The sequence below is a fragment of the Vanessa atalanta genome, chromosome 10 (genome assembly GCF_905147765.1).
Source record: "Vanessa atalanta chromosome 10, ilVanAtal1.2, whole genome shotgun sequence".
In the NCBI taxonomy this organism is placed as follows: Eukaryota; Metazoa; Arthropoda; class Insecta; order Lepidoptera; family Nymphalidae; genus Vanessa; species Vanessa atalanta.
Window position 1 is genome coordinate 8,840,162 of NC_061880.1, and position 17,170 is coordinate 8,857,331.

A 17,170-nucleotide genomic window follows, 5' to 3' on the forward strand; every position below is an offset into this window, starting at 1 on the left:
TTGATTTTTACATGTAACATAAATATAATTTTTTTCCACATAATTTAACTTAAGTAAGATTTAGCTAATATTTTTAAATTTAAAGAATTGGTATATAGTTTTGCTTACACTAGGCCCTACATTCCGGGTTGTTAGTCCACATTTTAAGTTGGCCAATAATATTTCTCCCTCCTTCTCTGTGCAAAGTTCATATGCCTTTATCAGAGCTATAGGAGTTTTATACACATTAGTAATCGCTAAGGCCTTTTCAACTGAGACACCTTTTAGCTGAAGAATTAGTTTTATAAATGTATCTGTTACTGAGAGTGGTTTATTTTTTATTGAAGACTTATTGAAGAACTCAAATGTCATAAGTATATCATTACATGATTCTTTGTTATGTCCTTTTAATCTTTTGTTCTGAAAATTAAAATTATATTAATAAGAAAAATAATTTAGTTACTTTAATTAGTTCAAACATATATAATAAAATATGTATAGTATTGGAAAGTACCTTAAATTCAAATGTTAATCTTAAAGTCATCATCGCTAAAAATCTAGTTGAATGAGTCAGAGAGTCAGTTACATGGACCTTAAAGTCATCTTGTACTCTGGTATTCGCTAAACCCTGCATCAAAGTTTGTACAGGTAAACCCACATATTTGTTTTTTCCATAACTTTCCACCATATATATAACATGCTTTAATCCACACTTTCTCAGTCTAAATTTTTGCTCATGGAACCTTCCATCCTTAATACTGGCACCTAAATCATCCATTCGCTTTCTTTCCACAACATATGGAAGAACTAACTCTTCATTACTGGTTTTATGACGAGCCACCCAGGTAAAATCTCCAACTTTTAAACTTCGGTATTCATGTTTCAAATCGGGGAATTTGTTAAACTGTGCCACTGTAGGGTCATTCTTTTTGGAAAACCTGAAAAACTATAAATTTTATATTATATCTAAATATTAAATTAAAATACAAAAACATTTTTGTATACAAAAAAGCATGTACATTGAAAGTAAACATTTATAAAAAAAAATTAAATAACCCACCCACTAGTTTCGTTCTTGTCAATTAATAGTATGATATCAAAAGTTCCAGCATCCATTACTATTAATTGTTGGTCTAAGTCTGCACTTTGCTCATCTATGAAATTGTTTTTTATTAAAGATATATTTTCGAAAATATCTGTTTTAGAACTATTCTCTTCAAGCACAATTACTTCATTTTCTACATTCTGGGATGCAGTACCTAATGATTTATCATTAAAAATTATATCATTAACAGTTGGCATATTCTGAGTGTCTAAGAAAAGTTCATTAGCTACAGAAATACCCAAATCTGTTAAAGAGTATTGAGATTTTCTACTCCCAGTTTTTTTTACTAAGCCTTTAGATATTAATCTGCTCATATTTGACCATGCAGTATAGAAAGTTTCTGGTTTTGGTCTGGTAAAAGATTCTTCACAATATTTTTGTGCTATGTTAATCAGTTCATCTTTTTGTAGTGACTGTGTACTCCTACATGTTGTATGATCTAATAGACCCATCAAGATAGCATAACCACCGGAACGAAAAGCTGGTTTGTATATAATTTTATTTTTTCTGTGTTTTGGATTGGGATTAACAGCACTGGAGTGTACTTCAGAAGATCTATTCTCTTCTATAGGTGAAGAAAGAGAAGTTACTGCACAAATTTTTGGAGGTGGTGAATTGGAAATATTAATTCCATTTGGGGAGGAGTTAGATGTCACTTTATTTAATAATTTATATTCTTCCAATCGTTTATCAAGGAATAGGCATAGACGTTTATCAAATCCTTTCAGTATAGCACACTCGGCTCCAGATTGTAAAGGCAATGGATATTTTGATATAGAATCCAAAGCTTCCTTCAGGATGCTTTCATATTTACTCTTTTTTTTATGTGCTTGTTCGAATAATTCCTCTAGCCAATCCTGAAACAAAGGATTTGGTCTTGCTCTCTTAAAAGTAATTCTTTTGCCCTCTACAAGACTCATTTTTGAAATAAGCTGTTACATTTATATCCAATAATTGAATGTCTAATCGAGGTTATGAGTAAATTAGAATATACTTAATTAAATCACACATATTCATTATTTTAAATATTAAACCTAACTTATTAAACATTTAAAAGAGAGGTAAACAGTTTACATAGCAAATTCATACTTTGTCTATTGTCAACATTGTCAATGTCACCTCAACTAAGTTAGAGTTGCACCGTGTACGGTTTTTTATAAACGAGAAACCTATATATAGTAATAATATCGATTTTGTCATCGTCAAAAAAAAACTATCAACAAAATCGATTGAGTATTTAGACATATTAACGTAATTATATTTGTGATGGAAATTCAGACGTGTAAAAAATACTATTAAAAATTAAATGTTTTTTTATGACCCATTTTAATTGAAATACAAATAAAAAAAAACCAATAGAGTATTTTTTTCAGCTCATTTAATAATTTTACACACAAAAATCAAACAAAATACGCTAAGTCTTATATTTTGCTATTCATGAAAGATTTAGGAAACGCAGTGGGAAGACCATAAGAGTTTTTAAGTCTGGTATTTAACGAACGTAAACTGGCAACACTAATTTGAATGAAACTAAATTTATTTAATCTGTTGGTGATTCTTTCGTCGAATGTGTGACAATAATATTAAATGTTGTTGCTTGAAGTTGTGATAATCAATGTATAACATTACAATGTTTTATTTGTGAGAAAGTGAATTGCTATAGCAAACCATCAAAATGTCGCTCGAAATACCGTTAATGAGCACCGATGAGGTGATATTAAAGTGTTGAATATGACGCGGTTTTCTTGTGTAAATGTCAATCGCGTAATAAATTTTCTTGCTATTTATACAGGTGATAGAGCTAGATCCGGAACAACTCCCTTCTGGAGATGAAGTGCTCAGTATTTTACAACAAGAAAGATCCCAACTCAATGTCTGGATCAATGTTGCGGTAAGATCCTTTTAACCTCAATAGAGGAGTCAATATGTATCCCATAATTAAATAATAGATAAATCAATCTACATTACTCAAACTAATGTTTTATTTCGCTTCTGACGATCCCGTAAATATAATGAACTTTATTTTTAGCTTGCGTATTACAAACAAAAGAAGATCAATGATTTTCTTAAAATATTGGAAGCGTCTCGTGTGGATGCCAATATTGACTATAGAGAGTTTGAGAGGGATCAAATGCGTGCCCTCGATATGTTGGCTGCATATTATGTCCAAGAAGCGAATAAAGAGAAGTCAAAGGACAAGAAAAAAGAGTTATTTACAAAAGCAACACTGCTTTATACAATGGCAGACAAAATTATTATGTATGACCAGGTAATTGTAAATGTATTACTTCAGTTATGATACAGCATAACAAATTTAATAATACAAAATATTCAATACTGTTGTGATATTTAACCTCCTTAGTTTTTTTATTATTTCATCATATTATTAATACATTACGTAAAAATGATGTAAAACATATTTACTACACCATATCATTGTATTTTAAATACGTTGTTTAATTTAATATTTTAGAACCATCTCCTTGGTCGGGCTTACTTTTGTCTTCTTGAAGGTGACAAAATGGGGCAGGCTGACACTCAGTTTAATTTTGTACTGAACCAGTCTCCTAACAATGTGCCATCATTACTCGGCAAAGCCTGTATTGCATTCAATAGAAAGGACTACAGAGGAGCTTTAGCATTCTATAAGAAGGCGCTCAGAACAAATCCAAATAGTCCAGCAGCATTACGTCTTGGAATGGGACATTGTTTTATGAAGTTGAATAACCAGGAGAAAGCTAGGTAAATAATTAAATGAATAAGAAATTACACAATCATTCATTGAAATTTATTTTATAAAATATTGTCATATTATTTGATATATTCTTATTTCTCGTGCTAAAGTAGTAAAATGTAAACCATTTTTTATTATTTTTGCCAAATCATCTAAAGATTATTATTAATTATTATCACTTACCAAAAATAAGTTATTTTTAGTTGGCCATTTTAGCACAGGGCCACAATATTGGTGTTGTATTTTTCTTATAGTGAATTCTTGATATCAATATCTAGTATAAGTCAATCAAAATGTCATCAATTGTTACTTTTTTCATTTGTTTGGAGCTGGTGCAGTGTGTTTTCGTCTTCATTGCAATTTCTTTTTTTAAGAGACAACTTAAAGCTGGGATTATGCTAAGAAGTAGAAAAATATGAAAGATAAATATTCAATTTATTATTACTAGATGCTGGTGCATTTAAATTATGAACTTTACTTGTTGGTAGGCCTTCCTGCATATCTATTTGGATAGTTAGCACTCACTCATTGTATATTCTACTGCTAAGCTAGTGTGTGCTAATGTGTAGACCAGCTTAACTACAGGCATTAGGGACAACATCAGGTGGCCCATAAAACCCCATACAATACAACATAAAAAGAAAATATCACATTCACAGATTTGATTTGTGGTATTCATAAATCCTCTTTCCAAATATGTTTGAAGTAGGAACCACATACTAACATGTACTTAACCTTTTATAAATTACATAGTGCTAGATACTTTATGGAAGTAATGGTTATGTATTATTCTAGAATGGCTTTTGAAAGAGCCCTACAACTGGATCCTCAGTGTGTTGGGGCATTAGTAGGACTTTCTATTTTGAAACTAAACTTACAAGAAAGTGAATCTAATAAAATGGCTGTCATCATGTTGTCAAAGGCTTATGCTATTGACCTTAAGAACCCAATGGTGCTTAACCATTTAGCTAACCACTTCTTTTTTAAAAAGGTATTTTTTTTAATATATTATTTATTATAATATAATCTTATTAAAATATTTTGTAATCTTTATGGAACTATTTTAAAAATCCTAATGGAATTTATTAAATATACATATATTTTAAATACAATAAATAATAACAGGTTTCAATGTTATACTCAATTGAATCACTCATGTGTATAAAATTGACTCATCAGGATTACAACAAAGTGCAACATCTAGCTCTTCATGCCTTTCACAATACTGAAAATGAAGCAATGCGAGCAGAGAGTTGCCACCATTTAGCGAGAGCGTTTCACGCTCAAGGCGACTGTGTACAGGCTTTCCAGTATTACTACCAGGCAACTCAGTTTGCTCCACCAAACTTTGTGCTGCCGCACTACGGCTTAGGACAAATGTATATATACAGAGGGGACACTGAAAATGTAAGTTTCATTTTAATTTTGCTTAGATATTTGTGAATGTATTCGTTTTTTTTTTAAATTGATTTTCTTATAATGAATATTATTACATAACAGGCTGCCCAGTGTTTTGAGAAAGTTCTTAAAGCTCAACCAGGAAATTATGAAACTATGAAGATCCTAGGATCCCTGTATGCAAATTCTCCATCACAACTACAAAGAGATATTGCTCGACAACATTTGAAGAAGGTTACTGAACAGTTTCCAGATGATGTAGAAGCTTGGATTGAATTGGCTCAAATATTGGAACAGAATGACTTGCAGGTATTTAATTATAACTACTAACCATTTTTGTGGGAAATCTTTTAGTGCACAAGTATGTATGCACAAGCACAAATAAACTCATTCACTGGGTCTTTAAAATTGTTATCTTTAGTAAATTTTTGTCTAAATAGTTAATTTCAAATACATACTTTGTTTAAATTAAAAATAAATATTTATATCAATATCTAAACATTTAGGGCTCTTTAAATGCATACTCAACTGCAATGAAGATTCTCAAAGAGAAGGTAAATGCGGACATTCCAGCTGAAATATTGAACAATGTCGCAGCACTACACTATAGACTTGGAAATTTACCCGAAGCAAAAAAATATCTCGAAGAAGCCTTAGAGAGGTAAATTAAATTAAAGAGTTAAAATGTTTATTAATTTAATATAATTATTCTTTTTATTTTTTAATTTATTACATTCTGCTATTTGTATAATTTATGTACACATGTGATGTGTTTGATTATTATAATTTCACCTATTTTTTATTTGTCTCTATCTTCCTCTCTCTTTCCCTCTCCCTTCCCCTTCCTCCCTCCATTCCTTTCGTCCTCCTTAATGTCCCTCCCTCCCCTTCTTTCTTTCTCTCAGTGTCTCTTTCTTTATTATGTATAAAAAGTGAAACTATCATTTTTTTATTGTTTGTTTTAACCAACAGAGAAAAAGTTGATGCAGAAACCTTGGATGCACAGTACTATAATTCAATTGCAGTCACAACTATGTACAATCTAGCAAGACTCAATGAAGCACTTTGCGTGTATAATAAAGCTGAAAAATTATACAAGGACATTTTAAAGGAACATCCTAACTATATAGACTGTTATTTAAGGTGAGTTAATTAGAAAAATATATGTATTTATAGTTAAATTCCAGTATTTGTTTATAATTTTTTCATCTACAATAGTATGAACAATTTGATGAGTACTATAAATGTATTATTTAAACATGATCCTTAATTTTCAGCTTTCCAGCACTTTTTAATATATATTTTTTATTCATAACTTACTGCTTAAAACTTCACTTGATAAAATATTTATTTAACCCCTACAAAGTCGGGACAGACTGCACCATTGAATTTGTATCCATCTTAATATAATATATTAATTTCAGATTGGGCTGTATGGCTCGTGACAAGGGACAAATCTATGAAGCTTCCGATTGGTTCAAAGAAGCTCTTAAAGTTAACATAGAACATCCGGTAACCTGGTCTCTTCTGGGTAATTTGCATTTAGCTCAACAGGAGTGGGGACCGGGACAAAAGAAATTCGAAAGAATTTTGCAAAATTCTTCCACTTCTAATGATGCCTATTCACTTATTGCTCTTGGTGAGTTAATGGATCTGTTTGGTATTAGGAGTGTGTTATTGTTGGTAGAAAATATGATTTCTAGATGTTTATTAAATACATAGTATACATTACAAGATCATTTTAAAAGTTATTTAACAATATTTGATAAAAAAATATCGTTTATTACATTTAGTTTTATTTTTATTTTCCTAATATAATTATTTTTCAGGAAATGTATGGTTACAAACTCTGCACCAGCCTTGTCGCGAGAAAGACAAAGAGAAGCGACACCAAGAGCGGGCACTGGCTATGTACAAGCAAGTTCTCAAGAATGACCCTAAGAACATTTGGGCGGCTAATGGAATTGGATGTGTTTTGGCACATAAGGTAATATTATTTATATGTGGAATTTGGTTTTTTATAAAAATTACCTTTATGGTTTTTTATACAATATGTTTAAAAAATATTAATTCGTTAAATTGTTTTTGAAGGGATGCATAAACGAAGCTCGTGACATATTCGCGCAAGTGCGTGAAGCGACAGCCGATTTTCCCGACGTCTGGATGAACATCGCGCACATATACGTCGAGCAGAAGCAGTACATCAATGCCATACAAATGGTTAAAAACTCTCCTTTACTCCGCATGCATACTCTTCGCCACGAAATTGACGAAATAAAACAACGACCCTCGCTCGACTAATATACACTGTCAACTCACACACGTATCGGAACGTCAAGAATCGCATTTCGTATTTCAGTACGAGAACTGCATCCGCAAGTTCCGCATGCAGCACGACGTGGAGTGGCTGACGTGGCTGGCGCGCGCGCAGACGCTGGCCGGCCGCGCCCGCGCCGCGCGCTCGGCTCTGCTGCGCGCGCGCCGCGTGGCGCCGCACGACGTCGCGCTGCTGCACAACACCGCGCTCGCCCTGCGGAGACTCGCCGCGCACGTGCTCAAGGACGAGCGCTCCGAGCTGCGCGTCGTGCTCCGCGCCGTCCACGAGCTGCACGTCTCGCACAGGTGCGTCCCGCGACGCCGGGTGGCCCGCTCCCGATCGGCCCGTCTGACGCCTGACGCCTTGCGCCCGCAGGTACTTCCAGCGCCTATCGGCGAGTGCGGCGGGCGCGGCGGGCGCGACGGAGGCGGAGGGCGCGGAGCGGCGCGGGGCGGAGGCGACGGCGGCGGCGGGCGAGGCGCGCACGTGCGCCGACCTGCTGTCGCAGGCGCAGTGGCACGTGGCGCGCGCGCGGCGCCAGCACCAGGAGGAGCTCACGCTGCGCGACCGCCAGCGCGAGCAGCGCGAGGCCTTCCGCCGGCAGCAGGTACGCCCTGTGCTCCGACATGTGTCGGCGTCGGTCGAGATTTTTCGACTGGCAGACCGGGATTTCGTCGGTTTTTTCTACTATATTTCAAACCAAATTCAAAAATATTCTTTATACATTCATTATCTTATTCATTCTTTATCTTTATACACTCATAAAAGCACTTTTGAATCGTCGTCATGATACATTATTGGATTAAATGTAAAGATAGATTCTACCGAGAAGAACCGGCAAGAAACTCAGTAGTTTTTAATTTTTGTCTACGCTTTTTATTTTTAATACAATCTTGTATTAAGTAATATGCCTTATTAGTCAATGTTTTTTTGGATAAGCGCTTTTTAATAGGCCAGGTTACAATAACAATAACTGAAATTTTATAATAGAAACGAATACCGTGTCCTAGTAACAATGTTCGTCTTCTTAATGGAATAATAAACTAAACTTTGAATGAACACGAAACTTAATCGTCTCTTTCGCTTTTAGGAAGAGGAACGCAAACGCCGAGAAGAGGAACAAGCGAAAAGTACGGTGGAGATGTCACAGAAACGTCAAGAGTACAAAGAGAAGACAAAGAACGCTCTGTTATTCGCCGACATGCCCACTGAGAGCAAGTCTAAGGGACGAGGCAGGCGACGCGACGAATACGTGTCGGATTCTGGTAGCGAGCCCGATAGACCCAGAGAAGAAGGGTACTTACTGATCTTTTACTTGAAATGAGAGCTGTCTCTTTTATTTTTCAAACGCATTGTATATTACAGATAGATATAAGCCTAAATATCTAACATATATACCCAATGTCTGACAGCGGCGAACCGAAGCAGCGCAAGCGCAAACGCGAAGGCGGAGAGGGCAAGGGCCGCTCGCGCAAACGCCGCGACGCGCGCGCCTCCGCCAGCGACAGCGACGCGCCGCGCAAGCGACCGCGCAAGAAGGTGCCCCTTGACTATTATATATATATATATATTATCTTTTACAACGCACTTCATTATTCGCTTCGGTCGGTGCCAGTGTGTTTACGTAAAATTGCAAGAAAAAAAAATTGGTATCGAGCTATACCCAGTGAATGTTTTTGTATTGATGTATTGGCTTCTCTTTAACAAACAGGCTGTTAACCAAACCCTTAGTACAGTATTATTGATGAATGGACCCAACCAAATATTTAAACTAAAACTAAAATATAAAAAAAAATATATTATTTCAGGGCGAGAAAGGTATTGGACGTCGAGAAAAAGCGAAAATGGCTGAAGAGAAACCCAGCACGAAACAACGCGCAAAAATCGTTTCTAAAGAAACGATCTCAACGTCCGAGTCCGACTCGGACAACGAGCGAAAGTCGCGCAGTCGTAGTCGTAGTGGAAGCCGCAGCCGCAGCGGTAGTCGTAGCCCGCCTGCTACTAAAGGCAGGAAAAGAATTATGTCGGCTTCAGATAGTGATAGGTAATTAACAAATCAAAACATTTTTCTAACAATTAATATCAATACACTGTATATTATAATGAATTTTAAACCATTCATTAATTATTATAAAATTGTATGATTTAAAATATTGATGTTTTCAATCGTTACTTTAATTTTTTTTCTAAGGTCCCGTTCAAAGAGCCGGTCGAAATCCCGTAGCCGATCACGTTCAGCTAAAAGCCGTTCCAGGTCTAAGAGCCGATCAAGGTCAAAAAGCCGATCTAGGTCAAAAAGCGGATCGAGGTCCAAGAGCCGCTCCAGGTCTAAAAGCCGGTCAAAATCGAGAAGCAAATCTCGATCGAAGAGCCGCTCAAGATCTAAGAGTGGTTCTCGATCCAAGAGTCCATCTCGATCTCGTTCCAGGTAATAACATTCAGGAAAAAAAACTTAAGCATGTACTATTTAACATATATTAGTATTAGTTATTATTTATTTCATATTTTAGTTTTTGTAATGTATATTAACATGTGTAAACATCTTAAATTTTAGATTTTTTTCATATTCAATTTAAAAGGAGGGAATTGAAACATAGATAATTAAATTGGATCGATGCTATGGGGATAACATTAGTTAAATTTCTTCTAATAGGAACTTCTTGAAACTAGCCCTAACCAAAAATCATTACATAACTTGTAGAATACGAATCAGACATTATTCGTAATACCGAACTAAAGAGTAATAAATGCTTTAACATTTCTAGATCTAAAAGCCGTTCCAGATCTAAGTCCAAGAGCGCTTCGAGGTCTCGTTCGAGATCTAAAAGCGGATCTCGTAGTCGTTCCGGCTCAAGATCACATTCAGGCTCTAGATCCAGATCTGGATCGAGGAACTCCAGACCCGCGACACCTGAATCCAGGAAGTCTGTATCGGCGAGTGAAGATGAAGCTTAGATATTTGTGTAAATATTAAGTGTTTTAAATGAATGTGTTACCTCCAAGGTATATTGTAATTTTCTTTCAAATATATTATCATACGAATACCTCTGAGCCTCAATTAATACTGTGAATATAAACTATATGCAGATTTATCTCACACTTCAGATACTCCTATATTCAATAAGTTTTATGATAACATAAACCTTGAAATGTAGTAAATTCGGGTAAACAAGTCAATAGTATAAAACACGCACGTATTTGTGTTTTTTAAAAAAAATATATAATTTGTAGAACAAACTCAAAGTGGATTGTTAATATCTAAAAACAAGCTAAAGTGTTTTGGCATTTATTTATAATTTATAAAATAAATCTCATCAATCATAGATAAATTCAATCTAGTGACTGCTGTCTCCCTTGAGATTCTAAATATTCTATGAATCTTCTGGTTGATTTCAATTTATCTCACATCAATTTGAAATTTAAGCTTTACTCTCAATACTTATAATTTTCGAAGTCTTAACCTCAATTCACTCACAACGGTGCGCGTCCACTTTAAATTATTGACGTTCATTAGTAATTCAGTATTGAGTTACTCGTGCTAATAAGATGTCTGAGTGCGTGAAACGACTAAAAGGGTACAATGGTACAGAAAGAAAAAAAAAACAAGTTAGATTATATGATAACCTTCTTTTTAAAGTTTAATGTGGAGCTGCGCGCCTTTTCGAGTGAATTGAAAAGATCTATAAACGGTCTTAGTATTATTTTTTCTCAACTAAATCTATAATATTTTCTGCACAGCAGTCATATCGACACATTTAATATAAATTAATAATTAAAAGTACTCAAATCAATTTTGATTTCACTTAACTTCTATTGCGTTAAACGTTGCGTTGCGTATATATATATATATATACACACGACAATTGTAGTTGAAATAAACATTAACGAGATATTCTTATTTCATCACAACTACTTACTATAACTTATAGTGTAGAAACAATGGCTACATTACCAAATTAGAAATTCTGTCAGTCCTATTCCTTTAAAAATTCTCGCCCATTAAAACGATAGTAACTTTGTCAACCATGTCAAGTGATGTAGTCTTATTAATGTGGAAATATACTTCGTATGTTATGAGTATGAATTTGTTTCATTTTATGTAATTTGGTTTTGTCATGATTACATATATTTTTAAATTAATTTCGCGTTGATAATGACAAGCATCATACAATTGCCCTCGTCTTCAGTGTATATAACCTACATAATTTTCTTTAAAATTAGAATGAGTCATCAGTGTAAATTTCAAATGCTAGTACTAGATAAAAAAATCTAGTTATTTTAAATTGCAAAAGCATAAGATACCCGTTGCTCTAATAACTGCAACATTTTTTTTAAGAAAATTATATCTTAATAAAATTATAATGATTATCAGGAAATGAAAAAAAATAACACTAAGATTCTTGAAAACATTGTATATTTTATGATCTATAATTATATAGTGAGACAAATTTTTGAGACATGCAGAAATAATTATGGATCAAATCTCATTCAGATATTGGTGTTATTGTTTAATACCTATTATTTAAAATTCAATTGCAACATATTTCCAATCAATCTTAAACTTGATACAAAATCAATCTCTTACTATAAAATACCCTTTTTTATGAATGTCTTTAGATTTAAAACTAAGGATATAAATAAAATAAGGCAATTGGATAACATCATACGAGTTCTATAACAAAGTCTTACAAACACATCATTTATATATATGTATACTATGATTACATCTGTCTTGTTAATCGAGGACGATATAACAATCCAAAGTCATTTCAAATACATACAGACCATATTTGTGAAGAGAAAAGACTAACTGGTCATAACCGCCTAGACATTCACAATGAAAGGAATATTATGTATTCCTCACACTAACCATGGTATTGTCGTTGTGCCTGTAATAACAACGGCACACTCACTCTTCAACCCGAAACAGGAATACAGGGTACTATTGTCTGGCAGTAGATAAGTGATTAGTGGTTGGAACAAATAGCCCAAAGCCCTACACTAATTAATATGATTAAACTGCCGACTGTTAAGTTTTGTACAGTTTTTATTGAAATACAATATTTTATGTATAGAAAAAAACATTAGCATAACTATGCAAACACGTTTCTTTTCAATAAGAAATAAAAACATTCAAATCCATTTATCATTTTGAGTCGATCAATATTTTATCTAATGGACTAAATATTTAAATTGCATATTAAAATCTTACTTTTAGTAATTGAGCGTTATACATACATCTTATACTAGATAAGCAATTACAGTAAATAATTAATATAACTCAATTCGAATAAATTCTTTAAAATATAACATCACAATAATCTCTTAATATCAAATAAATCACAGTATGAAATAGTTTAATGTACTTAAAATATTTTGAATCTATAAAAAAAGAAATATTTATTGATTTTAGGTATTATATATAATTCTTTGGTTAAATAAAGTAATATATGAAGCATTCTAATTTACCTAAAAATTTTCTATAAAATCACGCACTATTTTATACTTAAATAGTTTTCATAGAAATGTAAATGCAGCTTTTAACATGGCTGTTTAAAACAATCATAAGTGTTTTAAAAAGTGACACTACTTTAAATACCACAAGAAAATATTACATGTACTATTTAAGAATATTACTTAAATCTATGTAGAAACTACATTAAAATTCCATACAAACATTACTAAATCTAATTGATTAAAATTGAGTAAAAATTCGAGTATATGGCAGTTTATGTTTATATAAATTTTCAATTCGTTTATTGCGGGTTAAAATTTAATTCCAATAACAATATGGTATTATTTTTTCGATAGGTTTTACTGTGCGCTAAATTTTATATTAACTATTATTATATACTTCTACAAACATTTAAATTAAATGCTACTAATATTTAGATTTATTAAGATACTTTTAATTTATTATTTGTATAACAAATGTTAAGCACAAAATATGAATTACATTCTTGAAAATTTAACAACAGAACTGTAAATTTATCTAAGACTTAAGATTCAATTTGTTCAAAATAATATTTCAAGGTAGGTAGATTTACAAATACATACATTGAATCTAGCGAACTAACACTTCAAATTCCTGCTTGTTTTAAATGAGATATATTTTAGCTAATTATATTATAACTATTAAGCGTAATCAACTGTAAATAAATAGGACTATTGAAATTATAATTTGATTTTAGAATATAATAATATTGTAATATTAAAAAACAATATGTTTGAGGCGGTTACTTGCTTTGGTCCTAAAATATGAACTTAATTATTCCTTAACTAATAATACAAATTTTAAGAAGCTATAAGACAATAAATACAACATTGCTAATTTTGAGTTGGTTCTTTGGTATTGTTGATACCGTTTGAGTGTCCAAAAGTGACATTTCCATTTGGAACATTAGATAAGTTTGTCTGTGGCCCTCCAAGGAATGATGTAAATGTTGTATCTCTACTCATGGGTGGTTCAAGACCCTCTGAGAGGGGAATGCAGTCCAGAGTGGGCACTGTGAACTCCCTATAATTAAAAACATTTAGAGATGATTATGTATATACATATAATATTTTATATTTAAAAAATATTTGTTTAGTAAATTGCTTTAATAATAGTAAAGGTATGTTTATCAGAAATTTCAAAATTGTTAGTGTAAGTTTTAAAATAAGATGAAATCTTTAAAATTGTTACATAATACACATCAAAAACATAATCAAAGAAACATTATAAAATTAAATTTCTTAATAATTGGAGGAATTGGATGTTTAAAGAACAAAATATTATATTGTTTTCGTTTTCACTCACATGGAAACATTATCCTGCGACTGCACAGAATCATGGATGAGTTGAGGAAGTATGGGCGCTGGCGGCGGACACGTAGCTCGCGAACTGAACAGGAACACGCCCACCATGGCCAACAGATACGACAGGAAGTACAGCGCGTGAAACTGAAGGAAAATGTTACTTTAGTACTTTACTTTTAGTTTCTAGTTTATTTTATGTTACTAGCAAACAACCACTGGGAACCTGGCACTGTAGCAAATGAAAACAGCTTCTTATACTATGCCAATACATGGGAATCTATGCAATTAAAACCCTATTCCCATAACCATACAGGCTCAGTCTTAATGAGGGTATAGTTTTTTTACAGGTATTAAACTAAAACTATATGTTAGAGAAAAAATCTAATATTCGTGATTTTACTGATTCTTGTAACTATAACTTGTATAATTTAACTAATGTTGTGTACACATACTAATATAATAATTATCTATTTTTGTAACTGGGGATGAATGCTTCCTTCACACAACTTTTAATTGTTCAATAACTGTTTTGTGTATTTTTAATATCATTTTAAATTAATTGTAAAATTATTATGAGAAATAAAGATCTTAAATTTATATTACCATACAATATTAATTCGTTTGTCTGTCTCATGAATTGGAATTAAGTTATAATAATAATTCTAAGCAATAGGATAGAACACGTCAATATTAACCACAAGTGATGCTCAACACTCAGTCATTTTAATGTACTTAAATTATATTTTTTATTTAACTTATGTTTGGCAGGTAAACATTGCAAGCTAGCTTGCATATGTTGAAAGATATTTTGCCACTTGCATATTCACAAACCCAGAGCAGGGAGCTGAAATATGCTCCAGAATGCCTGCTTAAGAGTAGCAGCCCTGGTCCAAAAGAGACATTTACAGGTGGTTAGTTTAGTTAAATTTGAATCAACTTACCTTAAATTGAAATATGTACATTCCAGCAATAAGAGTATAATAATCTGCCGATAGAAATGATAGATGCAGTATAATAGAGCCAGAATCACGCAGCATAAAACTCTGCAATATCTGAAATACAGTCTGCACCCCACAGTAACTTCCCAGCTGCACAATTGTATCAAGCTCATACCAGTTGAATGTCAATACTTCTCCGAACTCCAGGAAAAATGTTTGAGTGCAAGAGAGAACACTACCAATAAAACCAAGCAGAGCCAGGTACTCTGCACATGAATGTGATTCGAGCATGATTTCTTGGAGCACAGTCATTACTGCATAAAGGAGAGAACCTCCTAAGCAGAGCATATCTCCAACAAGTTGATTTTTACCTGAAATATTTTGAAATAATATAAAAACTATGCATGGGTATTTAAAATGTTAGATATCTTCCTAATTCTTTTTTTATGATATTGTTGTTTGTAAATATTATCCAAAGGCCAATACTTTTTTTTAAAATTTAGTTAATTATAATAATATTAAATAAGTGAATAGCCTTGAAAAAGAAACATATTTTTGAAAAAAAAAACAATTAATTATTACCATCAGTAGGAGCACCCTCAACATCAGCCCATACAACACATACAACTGCCATGAGGCCCAAAGTAGCACCCGCTACATGAGCCACACCCAACCTTTGACCCCTCCATGCTCCACCCACCAATGCAGCTCCTACTCCACTACATGCTAGCAGTTGTCAGCTAAGTACTGACGTGAAACGCTGTGATAGAACAAGAAGCCAACTTGCTTCAACATCTAAAGCACAAGCTATAAGAACTAGCCACCACTTTCTGCAAGTTACACATAAAAAATTTAATTATATTTACATTTTAATATTATAAATAAAAAATATATAGTACTTCATTCATTCATATTAATAGACATTATAATTATGATGCTATTGCAGTAGAGCATGGTTCTAAATCATTCAACACAACATTGTGATTATAAATATGATTTTATTTATTTATTACTACAACCATTAGTTGGGGTTATGTTCACATTTCATTAAATACTTATATTTGTGCATTTACGAAATATAAGTAATCCTAAGTAAAATTTCTATGCTATATGTTAGAATTTAATTTGAAGTTTTAGAACTATTTGTAGTAACTGTAAATACTTACTGTAATATTTTTTTAGGTCCAATGCATAATAGGGATGGTGTGAATAAAATAAAAAGTATTAAATAGGGTATAATAAGCTGGCCAGTAGTAGGAAATTGCCAAGTAGCACTTTGAAGGAGTGTGGTAAGAATACATTTACCACTCAATAGTAGAGACAATAGTTGACCCAAAATGATGCAGCGCCACACTTTCCTGAAATATTATTATTTTTGTATTTCCTTATTAGAAGTTTGTTTTTAGAAAAATACGTAACAGTAAATGATAACAAACCATCGACCCAATTCCGAGAAATAATTTTCTACTTTCTCACTAAAGTTTACGTTTTCCATGATTGTAATATAAATATCCAATTATTTTATGTTAATACCACTCTTGTAAGTATGAATTGGATAAAATAAGTAAATAAACCATACGAATTTGCCATAATTAACTATAAACGGGCTAGGGCTACCTCAAAAGCAAAACAATTATTTGACATATTACGTTCGGAAATATTCAAGATTAAGAAGAAAGTATTTACCAGCAATATTGTTAAATTATATAAATAATATAATAACTATGGTTTTATCGCCATACATTGCTTAACATAACAACTTACTTTTAATTATAAAATATATTTGTGACACCATAAATATATATATATGTTAATTGTATTACATTTATTATAATATTTATAAATAAAAAGAGAACAAATTTAAATGAAAATTGAAAACACAAAAACAAAAAATCTTTGTA

At 32.5% G+C, this 17,170-nt stretch overlaps 3 protein-coding genes across 3 annotated transcripts; 1 reads left to right on the plus strand and 2 right to left on the minus strand.

Annotated features, from left to right (window-relative positions):
- Nucleotides 1–2,160, minus strand: LOC125066751 (crossover junction endonuclease MUS81). The gene is made up of 3 exons (XM_047674999.1): nucleotides 1,040–2,160; nucleotides 494–917; nucleotides 1–399 (listed from the first exon to the last, which is right to left on the minus strand). Exons 1-3 carry the CDS (start codon nucleotides 2,002–2,004, stop codon nucleotides 61–63), a joined length of 1,728 nt encoding a protein of 575 aa, XP_047530955.1. The 5' UTR covers nucleotides 2,005–2,160; the 3' UTR covers nucleotides 1–60.
- Nucleotides 2,161–2,644: 484 nt separating this feature from the next.
- Nucleotides 2,645–10,577, plus strand: LOC125066800 (RNA polymerase-associated protein CTR9 homolog). The gene is made up of 19 exons (XM_047675079.1): nucleotides 2,645–2,795; nucleotides 2,877–2,975; nucleotides 3,114–3,353; nucleotides 3,558–3,826; nucleotides 4,614–4,809; nucleotides 4,998–5,225; nucleotides 5,319–5,525; nucleotides 5,723–5,877; nucleotides 6,189–6,359; nucleotides 6,641–6,855; nucleotides 7,046–7,203; nucleotides 7,308–7,436; nucleotides 7,576–7,838; nucleotides 7,909–8,140; nucleotides 8,624–8,829; nucleotides 8,946–9,072; nucleotides 9,342–9,577; nucleotides 9,725–9,961; nucleotides 10,299–10,577. The coding sequence occupies exons 1-19, from the start codon at nucleotides 2,760–2,762 to the stop codon at nucleotides 10,486–10,488; spliced, it is 3,594 nt and encodes a 1,197-aa protein (XP_047531035.1). The 5' UTR covers nucleotides 2,645–2,759; the 3' UTR covers nucleotides 10,489–10,577.
- A 2,453-nt stretch (nucleotides 10,578–13,030) lies between these two features.
- Nucleotides 13,031–16,888, minus strand: LOC125066841 (solute carrier family 35 member F1-like). Its single transcript, XM_047675128.1, has 6 exons — nucleotides 16,706–16,888; nucleotides 16,436–16,627; nucleotides 15,852–16,099; nucleotides 15,273–15,640; nucleotides 14,333–14,475; nucleotides 13,031–14,050 (listed from the first exon to the last, which is right to left on the minus strand). The coding sequence occupies exons 3-6, from the start codon at nucleotides 15,901–15,903 to the stop codon at nucleotides 13,861–13,863; spliced, it is 753 nt and encodes a 250-aa protein (XP_047531084.1). The 5' UTR covers nucleotides 15,904–16,099; nucleotides 16,436–16,627; nucleotides 16,706–16,888; the 3' UTR covers nucleotides 13,031–13,860.
- Nucleotides 16,889–17,170: the final 282 nt, after the last annotated feature.

Bases quoted from the DNA above. Each gene is read 5' to 3' on its own strand.
- LOC125066751 (XM_047674999.1), bottom strand. From the start codon at position 2,004: ATGAGTCTTGTAGAGGGCAAAAGAATTACTTTTAAGAGAGCAAGACCA. The intron at 918-1,039 runs GTGGGTTATTTA...ATAGTTTTTCAG, and splicing joins GACAAGAACGAAACTAGTGG to GTTTTCCAAAAAGAATGACC. The intron at 400-493 runs GTACTTTCCAAT...TTTAATTTTCAG, and splicing joins GATTAACATTTGAATTTAAG to AACAAAAGATTAAAAGGACA.
- LOC125066800 (XM_047675079.1), top strand. From the start codon at position 2,760: ATGTCGCTCGAAATACCGTTAATGAGCACCGATGAG. The intron at 2,976-3,113 runs GTAAGATCCTTT...CTTTATTTTTAG, and splicing joins ATGTCTGGATCAATGTTGCG to CTTGCGTATTACAAACAAAA. The intron at 9,578-9,724 runs GTAATTAACAAA...TTTTTTTCTAAG, and splicing joins TCGGCTTCAGATAGTGATAG to GTCCCGTTCAAAGAGCCGGT.
- LOC125066841 (XM_047675128.1), bottom strand. From the start codon at position 15,903: ATGGCAGTTGTATGTGTTGTATGGGCTGATGTTGAGGGTGCTCCTACT. The intron at 15,641-15,851 runs GTAATAATTAAT...AAAATATTTCAG, and splicing joins TGAGGGTGCTCCTACTGATG to GTAAAAATCAACTTGTTGGA. The intron at 14,051-14,332 runs GTGAGTGAAAAC...TTTTAATTATAG, and splicing joins TCGCAGGATAATGTTTCCAT to GGAGTTCACAGTGCCCACTC.